Source organism: Stigmatopora nigra, chromosome 18 (assembly GCF_051989575.1).
Source record: "Stigmatopora nigra isolate UIUO_SnigA chromosome 18, RoL_Snig_1.1, whole genome shotgun sequence".
Taxonomy (NCBI): domain Eukaryota; kingdom Metazoa; phylum Chordata; class Actinopteri; order Syngnathiformes; family Syngnathidae; genus Stigmatopora; species Stigmatopora nigra.
The window spans coordinates 9,637,669-9,649,900 of NC_135525.1; the positions used below are offsets into that span (position 1 = coordinate 9,637,669).

At 38.4% G+C, this 12,232-nt stretch overlaps 2 protein-coding genes and 1 long non-coding RNA gene across 3 annotated transcripts; 1 reads left to right on the top strand and 2 right to left on the bottom strand.

The window, feature by feature from the left end:
• Positions 1–276: 276 nt before the first annotated feature.
• On the bottom strand, positions 277–1,480 carry LOC144211984 (olfactory receptor 52N5-like). Its single transcript, XM_077739562.1, has 3 exons — positions 1,230–1,480; positions 830–1,157; positions 277–642 (listed from the first exon to the last, which is right to left on the bottom strand). Exons 1-3 carry the CDS (start codon positions 1,478–1,480, stop codon positions 277–279), a joined length of 945 nt encoding a protein of 314 aa, XP_077595688.1.
• Positions 1,481–3,636: 2,156 nt separating this feature from the next.
• On the top strand, positions 3,637–7,807 carry kat7b (K(lysine) acetyltransferase 7b). The gene is made up of 14 exons (XM_077739625.1): positions 3,637–3,831; positions 4,499–4,649; positions 4,726–4,974; positions 5,052–5,134; positions 5,216–5,299; positions 5,384–5,482; positions 5,557–5,667; positions 5,769–5,960; positions 6,031–6,120; positions 6,225–6,365; positions 6,442–6,535; positions 6,613–6,759; positions 6,902–7,008; positions 7,141–7,807. Exons 1-14 carry the CDS (start codon positions 3,814–3,816, stop codon positions 7,240–7,242), a joined length of 1,668 nt encoding a protein of 555 aa, XP_077595751.1. The 5' UTR covers positions 3,637–3,813; the 3' UTR covers positions 7,243–7,807.
• LOC144212032 (uncharacterized) lies at positions 7,350–8,507 on the bottom strand. Its single transcript, XR_013329706.1, has 3 exons — positions 8,209–8,507; positions 8,038–8,140; positions 7,350–7,884 (listed from the first exon to the last, which is right to left on the bottom strand). It is a non-coding gene; the product is annotated as an uncharacterized LOC144212032 (long non-coding RNA).
• Between the last annotated feature and the right edge of the window lie 3,725 nt (positions 8,508–12,232).

The window sequence follows — 12,232 nt, forward strand, 5'->3', positions numbered from 1 at the left end:
CATAGACAGAGTAGTACTGTATATTATTTATTATACTGTACATACACCATATAGTTCTTACAAAGTGTATCGAATCTAAATTTATGTAGTATATTACACATTAAAGAGAACTTGAAAATTGCAATACACATTAAAAATGTAAAAATAGCATTGTATATGTTCTACAATTGGGGAAAAAAACAAGAATTGTAAGGCTCTAACATACATTTTCAAAGAAAATACAGTATTAGTTGGGATGTATTAGTAACTATGTATTCTGAAGCTAGCCTATTTTGGTCATGTATGTATTCTGTTCCTGTTATGAAACTTCTTGTTGAGGATCTCCTTGATCTCTTTCATTTTGAAGCAGTAAATGAGCGGATTGACGGCGGCAGGCAGCAAGCTATACATCATGATGACCACCACACGCACTGACTCGGCAAAGTGGAATCCCTGATTGTTGGCCATGTACACGAAGCACCTCGGCATGTAGTAGAGCCCCGTGACCAGCATCTGAGGTGAACAAGTCGCCAACGCCTTGCCCCGACCGTCGCCGCCGTATTTCTTGGCCACGATGATGATGATGGCGAAATAGGAGAAGATGATGAAGGAGAGGGGGAACAGGAGGCTGAACATGGCTAATGGGAAAGCCAAGACCAGAACCTGGTAAGAGTTTAAGAACATGTCAAAAGAAGAAAAAAAGCCATTTTTTTATATTTAATATGTACTGTTAACGGATGCACTTTTTTATTTGTATCCTATCTTGTGCTGACCGGGCCCATCTGTCACATTTTTAAAGTCAATGTGGCCCCCGGGTCTAAAAGTTTGCCCACCCCTGGGTAAAATCTACCTGAGACTGGACACAGATGAGTCTAGTAATGGAAAAGTAGTCGCAGTAGCACTGGCCAATGACGTTAGAGTCGCAGTAAGGCATCACCACCGCCTGCATGACCACCGCTACCATCCACGAGGCGGGCATCAACCAGGAGATGGCGCACAGCAGCGTCACACCAGTGTTGGTGACCAATCTTGGGTAGTGTAGCGGGTCGCAGATGGCCACAAAGCGGTCCAGTGCCATCAGCATCAAGATAAATGAATGTGTAGCGCCCAGAAAGTGGACAAAGTACATCTGGGCGAAGCAGGCGGGGAAGGCTACCAGAAATTGGTCCAGCCAGTACCTTGGTAGGACAAAAATCAATGAAATAATTGTTATTTTTATTTTTTTCAGAACACAAATGGGAAAAACAGACCTCCAAATGACTCTGGGGAGTGTGACTGTTCCAAAGAACATATCAGTGAGGGCCAGGTGGTAGAAGATGAGATAGGTGGGTTTGTGGAGGTTTTGCTCCATCATGATGAGTACCAGAATGAAGATGTTCCCCGTGGCGATGGCCAAGAAGACCGCCAGGAGTATCGCGGAAACGATGCCGTGATATGCAGGCGTCAGGCCTGGGAAGCCGAGTAGGAAGAAGTGAGTAAATGTACTGTTGATGATCAGCATCTTGGTCTGGATTAAGAGATGATTGGCAATTAGAAACATGGAAAAGTTGTGTTATATTGTAGCATAACATAAAAATGTGCATAACATAATGACAATTTGCCAAGATCAGCTAGAAAGGAATAAAACAATATATTATAACATTGGGTATACTATGGAAAATGAAATCCAATGCAAAAATGAGGATGGATCATGTTTTTACTAAAGATAAAATACTAACACATTAGTAATATGGCCTTCATAAGCATAATTAAAATCTTGAAGATTTAAAATTACTAGAAAATACTGAACTATATGTAAAAATGATATTAACCATCCATAAAAAGACAAACTATATAGATTTAATGATGAATTCCAACTGAAAGATAAAAATCATATGCTGTTAGACAATTATTAGCAGAAATACACAAGCCAGTTGAGATGAAATATTGATTCAAAAACCTGTAAAAGAAAAAATAGCATCATGACAATGAACCAACACACTTTTGTCTTCTCTACAGCACGAAGGAGGAGGACGTACGTACCTGTGAAGCTGACCCCAATGAAAACCACGCAGAGTGTCTTCCATGGCTTATTTTATGTCAAGTGCAAACTTCCCTGGTGGATCAGATTGAAAACATCAGCCACTGTTGCTCCATTTGACGTCACACTTGACGACAAGACAACAAAAGGTCAGGCTATTGTAAAGACTATTTTACTATTATTATACATCTTTCATTGGGGGATCGTTAGAAAAAGTTTAAAATGTAAAAGTGCAATCACTGCTAGCACTTAAATGGATTGCACATTTATTATCACCTTCAATGGCAACCAATGGCTTTTAGAGTTTTTAGTATTTGTTTACCTTAATTCAAGGTTGTCTCAACTATAAAATCTGGGATTTTCCAAAGAGTTCACATACTTTCTTTTAATTCAACTGTACATAAAAATAACAGTTTGAGCTAAATTATAAGTTATTTATATGAAATTTAGGACCCCATTGTTACATTCAGCCCTAACCCTGTATGACAATAACTTTTAAAATCATCAAAAACGCTGAGGATTTAAAAAGGGTGTTTAAGCACATTGAGATTATGATTAAAAGCGAGTAAATATTTTCAAAAATATCCTTAAAAAAGGACTAAAGGCATTTCAGCTCACAAGGGAAACAATCTAATGAATTGCAAATCCCAGTGTGTATTTTAATTGGTTAGCGGCATTAATGTCCCTTGTGTCTAATAGCTTTTTATCACCAAGCGGCCTTTAACACTAGGCCATCTTTTCATTATAAATAAATACTTGGGGAAAAAGCAGACTATGGAATTCAAAACTGAAGAATTTATAAACTATATTTTGAGCTGTGATACAAACAATAGCCTTCCCAATTCAATCCTTCCAAAATGTAGTATACAACTTGGTTACAATGCAAATAATATTTCTCAACATGTTTTTTTATTCTTCTGAAGATACAAAAAAAGCAGATTTCTGTAAGGGACGCTCAAATTGGTGCCTGGGGAAATTGTTGCAAGTGTTGCAAAACAGCATCTCAGCTGTTTACGTCGTTGCGAGCCCTTCGAGATTCATTAAGAGGCCTCTGAGGCGCCGTCATTTGTGTTTGCTAACAAACCAAACAAGTCGTTAAGCATAATGAGCATAGCTCATGACAAAACATTAAGGCAATTAAGTTCCAAGGCAATCACAAAGAAGAAATTGCAAGGGAATTACATACACAAATGTAACCGCTGTGTTTTCTCCCATTCATTTTTACATCAGGGATGAAATGGATGAACATCAAAAGGCAATAACTTGTCAAAATCTGCAATTTTAGAATAAAATAAAATAAGTTCACCCAAGTTTTGCCCAAATATATGTATATTTTCAATATTTGGCAACTTGGGGTTTTATATAAGCCTTTCAGTCTAGGAATTTGGAGCTTTAAAACATAAAATTCAATAAATACAAAAGTAAACTACAACAACACTTTTCCTGGTCTGATAAACTTGCAATATGTGTGATATATTTTTAGGCTGCTTAAAAATACGAATTATTATGGAAAAAGGCACTAGGATGAATTAAATGAAACATAACCATGCGTTGTTACTCCTAACCAGTTGGTGGCGACACCTCATTAAACTGCCACTAAAATAACCAGAGATGTACTGTAACAGCATTGCCCCCTGCTGTTTGGTGGATGTATTGCCAAACATTTTGGGCGACATGGCGCTGGATTTACACAACTCTGCTTACATTTAGCTAGTTTTAAGACAATTATACGTTCAATTGACAACTTTTAATCGAACGAATTGGTGCCATTTGTTTTCAACGCTCCAACCAAGCAAAACCAAGTCAAAGTGAACATGCCTCGCAGGCGGCAGGTAAGAAATGGAAAACTAGCGATAAATGCTAGGGATATTGGCTACCGGGTTAGCTTGTTTAGTTAAGTTAGAAACAGTGTTTATGTCTATACTTCGTCCTTTGCTATATTAGTTAAAAATGTGCATGCGAATGGTTTTTTGAGGTGTTTTCAAATTTAAAATGTGCTTTGCAATTTTCGAAACGGCGCACTGTTGTTGCTGTAGTCTAGCATGTTGTTAGCTCGAGGCTAACTTGTATACTAATAGTATTGTGTTTCAAACGTTGTACAAGACGTGTGTTATTCTGGAAAATATAAACGCCGAATCTCCTAATAGTTCTAAATGTTTGCTAAGACAATGGAGCAGAATGGAAATTCTCACATTTGTAATTTCATTTATTAAGTTTGGTACATGTTCAAACGAGTCCGCTACCACCGGTGCAGTTGATTACACGCAACTGTGCGCTTAATGTAATTAAACATGTACTACATGAAGTAACGGACATCGACTATTCAAGCTAACTGCTAGCGAAATTCAGCTTTTGTTAGGGAGAACTACTACATTTATACGTAATTATGTGACCTGTATGCCCAAATACCAGAGATAAACTAAGTAAGCAGCAGCCTCGTAATGTTATGGCCCGCTAAAAACAACAATGGCTTACGTTGTTTCTTGTGTTACACAATAGAGACATATGGCAGGGAGTGGTTCTGATGCAACTGAAGATTCGGACTCTTCTGCCGAGAGAGAGCAAACCAACAGTTCAGAAAGTGATGGAAACAGGACCAAAAGACAGCGTCTCACCAGGGCCTCCACTCGTCTGAGCCAGAGCTCTCACGGTCTGTAAACTTGAACGACAATATGGTATTCATTGTCAATTGCATTTGTTAAATAAGCATCCAATCTTATCCGCAGATACGGCTGACTTGAAGCAAGCCGCAGACCAAGATGAATCTCCACCACTGACCCCCACAGGAAATGCGCCATCTTCCGAGTCCGAGCTGGATATCTCCAGCCCAAATGCTTCGCACGATGAGAGCCAGGCCAAAGATCAGGTCAACAGAGACTCCGATAAGGACCTCTCCCATCGACCCAAACGTCGTCGGTGTCACGAGACGTACAACTTTAACATGAAATGCCCAACACCTGGTTGCAATTCACTCGGTAAAATTGCATTATGATTGTCTAAAGTGGCTATTATGAACCATTATAACAAAATATTGTTTCCTTAAATGAAACAGGTCATCTCACAGGAAAACACGAACGCCATTTTGCTGTGTCGGGATGCCCTCTGTATCACAATCTCTCTGCAGATGAATGCAAAGTGAGATTTTTTTTTATGCTAAACCATTATTTTTTATATATATTTTTAAACTAACTAATATTCCACTTTGTTCTATATCAGGTAAAAGCTGTCAGCCGTGAGAAGCAAGACGAGGACATGAAGATACAAGAAGAGACCAATTCTCGCCACGCCACACGCCATCAAGTCCGTTTGAAATCCGAGTAAACAAATTGGACTCTGAAATCAATCTGTAAAATTGTCTAAACTGTCATTTGTTGTTTTATTTAGACGCCTACATCAAAGCAGAGCAGATACAAAGAGCAAGTAGCTGAAATGAGGAAGGGGAGAAACTCAAGCCTGCAGAAGGAGCAAAAAGAAAAACACATGGTAGCACATCACATCCCCTTAGTTGGTCGTTTTGTGGTCTCATCTTTGTTTTGTTGTTATTGTGGGTCCCACAGGAACATCGACAAACGCACGGCAACACCAGAGAACCTCTGCTGGAGAACATTACCAGTGATTATGATTTGGAGCTTTTCAGGAAAGCTCAGGCTCGTGCCTCGGAAGACCTGGTAATAATCTCTGCCTTAGAAAATAATATTTATTTATAGCTAATAATTGAAACAGGTTATACATTAATAACAAGTAAAATTATTTCTATTTATTCCTCCAGGAGAAACTTCGCATTCAGGGTCAGATCACCGAAGGTAGCAATATGATTAAAACCATCCTGTTTGGTCGCTACGAGCTGGACACTTGGTATCATTCGCCCTATCCTGAGGAATACGCCCGATTGGGTCGCCTGTATGTGTGTGAATTTTGCCTCAAGTACATGAAAAGCCAGACTATCCTTAGGCGACACATGGTGAGAATCACAGATATGATTCCAACTATATGAGAACTGCTTGTATTGACAATTTAAACTTTTGTTTTAGGCTAAATGTGTGTGGAAACATCCTCCAGGTGATGAAGTGTACAGAAAAGGTGGCATATCTGTGTTTGAAGTTGACGGCAAGAAAAATAAGGTGATTATTCAAATTGAACTGTTTGTTGATGGTCTTTTAGAGTGAGTAACCAATACAGGTGGGGCTAACATTTATTTGATATGGGGATATTTTTTTCTCTGCAGATCTACTGCCAGAATTTGTGTTTACTCGCCAAACTGTTCCTCGACCACAAAACACTTTATTACGATGTGGAGCCTTTTCTCTTTTATGTCATGACCGAGGCCGATAATACTGGCTGCCATTTAGTAGGATACTTTTCTAAGGTAAATACACAATCATGTAACAGACTAAATTGCAAAAACAAAATACAGATTCCTTAATTTCTCCTTTGTTTTTCAGGAGAAAAATTCATTCCTCAACTACAATGTTTCTTGCATTCTGACAATGCCTCAGTATATGAGGCAGGGCTTTGGCAAGATGCTCATTGACTTCAGTATGTATTATATACACTCATTGGTTATCCCACTATCATAAGGCGTCCAAACTGATTTTATTATTTTTTCTTTAAAGGCTATTTGCTCTCTAAAGTAGAGGAGAAGGTCGGTTCGCCAGAGAGGCCTTTGTCTGACCTTGGCCTCATCAGCTATCGCAGTTACTGGAAGGAAGTGTTACTTCGATATATGCACGACTTTCAAGGAAAGGAGATTTCAATCAAAGGTATGATCAAAAAACACAAAACACGAAAATTGTATTACCAGAGTGAAAACCAAACTTGCATACATAGTATTCAAATCAAAAATAAAAACTAAAGGAAAAAGATTTACAAGCTTGAACAAGGGTGTGCTGTCTTGACGCACAGAAATTAGTCAGGAAACTGCTGTCAATCCTGTGGATATTGTCAGCACGCTACAGTCTCTTCAGATGCTCAAGTACTGGAAAGGAAAGCACTTGGTTTTAAAGCGACAAGTAAGAACTCTTCCCTTTTGGCTGTTTTCCTTCTTTTCCAAATAATTTCAACCCCTGTTTTGCAAATTTACATATACACGTGCTTCCGTTGTGTCTTTTACTCACTGCTTAGTGTCGTTTCTATCCATACAGGACTTGATTGATGAGTGGAAAGCAAAAGAAGTCAAGAGAGGCAATGGAAACAAAACCATTGACCCCAGCTCATTGAAATGGACCCCTCCCAAGGGGACATAATTGTTCAGATTCTCAGGCTACTCAATAAACTCACCTTCAGCCTCACCAGCCGCAATTAGCCTCGACCTTTTGTCAGTATCGACCAGAGTATCCTTTTTGGTAATTTGTTTCTTTTTTTTGTTTATCTTTTTAAAAAATTGAGTCTGTTTGTCAAATCGAATGGTGAAGAATCTCAAGCTTGCATTGAATGTTAAATGACAGTTGATTCCATGAATGTTTAGGTCATATAAAACAATACATATCTATATTATAGCTGGAGCCGTTAGACATTTTATTTCTACATTTCAGATGTGAAGCTGAAGAAGAATGATTAGGATTTTCTAAATTAGGCAAAACAATGGCATAAGTACTGTGTCATTGTATTTGTTTTTTTTGAACAATGTCCTTTTTTTCTTGCTTCTTACATCAGTACAGGATTTGTAAGCATTCCTTTTGGTTAACCTGCCAAATAGTGAAATTATATAATTTTTGATATTCTGAAAATTGAAATTCTGAAAACTACCACTGTAAAAGAATGCACATAAAAAAAATCAAATAAAACAACCTCAGGTTTTTATACTGTCAATCATAGCCTGCTTGTGTGGATTCTCTAAAAACGTCTCCAAATGGTCACTGGAAACAAGGTTCTTTGGGATGCAAATTCTGTAAGAGAAAACCATATTTTGCCTTGAATTATTAAAGTATTCCTTTGTCTAATGATCTCAGAATATGTAAACTCTTTTCCATGTTTCTAAGCAGGGAGATTTGCAAATAACAGGTCTTCAAGGGATGAATGACATGGCGCATAAGCATCACCTGAGCGTTTCCCCATGAGTCCATAGAATTGTTTGGATTTAGATCTCTTCACGATGGCTGCATTTGGCCAAACCATAGTCCAGCGCAGGGATTTATCTTGATCCTACCACGGCAAAAAGAGTAAACAAAACTCAACACATCACTTCCAGTCTAACAGAAATGTCAGCTTACCTGCCAGGCAAGTAGTAACAACCGTTTGTTCTGTCCATGAGACACTCCATGATAAATTTGTACCAAAGTGCAAAAAAGCACTAAAACAAATTGAACTTGATGATGATCCATTCCTCCCACTGTCTTGTTTTAAAATGGAACACGCTTTAAAGTCCCTCATGGGTCTCTTTAGGACCTTTTTATACCTTTTTTTTAACTACACCCCTTTCCGCAAGGTTCCGCCCACTCCACAAGATTACACGTCCATACATCATGTTTTGATCAGCCCTGCAGGTGCTTTGAGAAACAAGAAAAAATGATGGACTTGATCCTGAAAAGGACACAATTTATTGTGGAGTGGCAAATCAAAAGGAATTACAGGGGCAGTGCAGTATTTGCATATGAAATAGCTGAGTCACAAAGAGTTCCCATGATGATAGGACACTTGATTTCCATGTAATGTAGTCCAGACCGTCATTTTTTGATGTGATCTCCACTTTGCCATATATGGTAGGTTTGGTACTTAGACTCAGGATTGCAGCTGTTCAAGTGAAAATATGACATTTGTATTGATCACTTATTACTTTTGCAACCCCCCAAATATAGACATTATGTATTCTCTGTACTGTATGTTTGAAATAGCTTGTTTTTTTAGCAGAAATTAGAAATTTATATATATATTTTTCATCCAATTTACATTATATTCAAAGAGATTTGACAGATTAATTGGTCCTTAAACTATTTTGTCACAGCTCTAGTGCTTTCTCTTAGGCTTTCAATGAAATGTTCAAATATAAGTCAGCGATAAAATCTAATTGTGCAATTCATATTTAATTGACTGACATTATTACAAAATAAAACTCAAAACTTGTATGTGTTTCAAGATCTAGAACAGAACATGCCCATAACTGTCCCAGTTTTTTTTTGATAGACATATGGTTTTAATTGGAACTTTCTTTATCTACTTCATCTCTGTGATTTATCACTTGTGGTCAAAGTCTCTTGTGGATTCCTTAAATCTGATATAGTTTATGACTTGCTGCACTGAAATGATGTTGCCTATTGTTTATTCCAAATGCTTCCTACTCCACAACTGATTGCCATCCCTCAGGCAAAAGGGGAAATTGTCAGCGTATCAACTCTTAATTTGTCTGTGGTTTGAAGTAATATGAAACAAACGCTTTCTGTCAATTCTTTGACTAAGTGATTTCCCATTGCGTTTCCTCTGCTTGTGCATTATTGGGAGCCTTGCAGTCTTTTCCCACTAATAAAAAGTTGGAAAGTTCTGTTGAAGGCTTAGATACGCAAATGCCAACATTGAGTGATGTTTGGCAGTAGCCACTCAAACTTGGTAAAATATTGGATACAAAAACTCTAGCTTCAGCTGGAATTAACTATAAAAGGTTATTCCACTATGCTTGAGGAGAAACTCAATGGAGTGACTGGTCCTCAGACCTCTACCCAATAGAGAACCTATGGAGGACTTGGCCCACTTAGTGTTCTTGAAAGTTTCATTTAAGTTTGATCATACTTTGTCTTGCTTAATACATGATTATGTACTTTGTTTGGGAAGTTTAGCTAGGTGAATTTGAAAGAACGATGATCTGATCAGCAGGTGGCAGTCTTGTATTAACCATGCACTCCCAATCCTTTTCCTGAAGTCTCGTATTTAGCAAATTTGGTGTTAAAATCAGTGGTCTAGTAAACTACCATTGACATGTATATATTATTTTATACTCTGCATTGAATTTTCAGATGACTTGTTGATATAATTCAGTCATAAAACTTTGTCTGAATTTAGCCAATGTATCATGTACCCCCAAATATTTTGCCCCGCAATTCATTCATTCATTTTTCAAACTGTTTGTCCTCACGTTCTTAAAAAAATGACAGTCATTTTCCTTTGTGATTAGACGGTCCAGACAGTCATTACACAGCCTGATCATTTTCCTAATGATTTGAAGATGATCATCTGCAAACCAGTCTAGAATATTGCAATAAAAAAAGCTAAGATATAATTAAAAACATTTGGACCAAATGTAAACGAATGAACTTTAATGGCAAACTCCCTCATGACTTAAATCACACTCGCAGAAGATGACTAACCAGTTTAGAGTCAAAGTTCCAAACAGCAAACTTGAGCAGACATGATGTGATGAGGTCTCCATCCATACAATGGTAGGCGGTGCAGTTTCTCTGACATGTGCTAATAAATCATGCTTCTTCTTCATCTTGCCCGAGTAACGCCAACTCTCTTGTTCTCCAAGTTGTTTTTCTCGTTTGGTGCCCTGTGGCACTTTTCTGTGGTTTCTCCTCTCTTGAGAAGAAGAAAAAAAAAATGTCTCTTCAGTGTTCTCTTGCAAGTGAAATACTGCTTTTGCGTGTCGGCTCTGCCCGAGCGCTTCATGGCAACGTCTCAGACTGCTTTATGGGTTCATCGTGTATTGGTACAGACGTGTCTTTCCAATCTTGTTGCCAAACGACCCAAAAGATGCTCTGTCACATATAGCAGGCGTTCAAATTTAAGCCAGTCGAAGCATTTGGAGGTGATGTCAACGGCAGACATATCACTCAGAGGCCCCAAAAAGCTTCAAGTAAATCACAGTGTGTTGACTTGTGATTATGCGGTCATACCCAATGAAAATGATTCTTCATACTTCATTCGTATTCCACTACAGCTTAGGCATCATACTCGAATTAAAATGTCATCCTCTTTCAGCCCGACTCACTGAGCTGGTGCTATTTTATATTTTTCTTACAATGGCATTAAAAAGGTATGTTATTATGCAAATGTTGCCTGTAGTACCCCTCTCTGAGGTTGCTGTAAATTCCCCCCTGTTGTGAGTACATGCATTATCATGGTCACACATGTTGTCTAATATTCCAATTAAGCTAAATACATGATCTGTGAAAATTGCATTACATTATAATTATGCTGATTGCAATGGACGCAAGGTGAGTCATTAGCTGAATGATACGTTAATTGTTGTGGTTGTTGCTGTTTCTATTTTTTGCTCCATTGTTTATAGAAATATATGATTTAACTCATGTCATTTGTAACCTGACATCCTTGCTAATCATAAAGTTAATTTAAGTACTTTGATTATTGACACTGTTGTTATCTGTCAGACTTTTTGAAATGTGATACTGTTGTTTCTAGCAAAATATCCAGTATTTGATATTAAAAGTTTATTTCAGTCACTGGGCGTTGAGGGGAATTCCTTCGTAAGCATAGAATTGGGCTATGTTATCAGAGATCTTGTTTGTATTGTGGCTTCCTTGACAGTTTCAGCTGATGGCAAGGCCTACTTTGGTCAGAAGTGCTTACTTTGTCCAGCAGCCATTCACCGATTCATTCCCCAAGCCTCTGAGGCTTGGAAGCCAAGTGCGTAATTGCTCCTTAAGTCAATCTTCAAATTTTGTGGCAAACAAGCAGCAAACATTTGGCCTGGAAATCCTTTATTCATAAGAAGTAGCTCTCTCTCTCTGTTTTGATGTCGGTCAATGTACTCTTCCTGGAAAACCAGAGAGTATATGTTCACTTACATGACTGTGGCTGGCCTACATTTTTCTTATTTATCTGGATACAATTCATTAAATTTGTCCCATCTTAATAGAGAGACCCATATTTTTGTGGTTCTGGTCTCGGTATGTCCTATCCAAGTATGGAGTACCCTCTTTCTAAACAGCTGCTTCAAGTCTGTGTGACTCACGTGGCAACCTTGTGGTTGCACCAGTGTCACATGAAAAAACAGACACATCTTAAAGCCCTCCATCATAACGGCTCCAATGACAGCCTGTCTTTTACGAGGCTCCTTCAGCGCAAACTGTCCTGCTTTTTTAGTTTTTCTTTGCCATGTTTGTCTTTCCGTCATCTGTATCCCTTCGTCCTTCTGTCATCCTCACTGTCTCTCCCTCAAATCCTCCTCCTTCTTCTCCTCTCCCTGCTGTATTTGCAAGCAGCTTCAGTGCCAGACACCCTGAGGCAGCGGTAGCGCCAGCGAGTCTTCCCACCTCTGTTTTTGTGGTGGGAGATGACATGTCA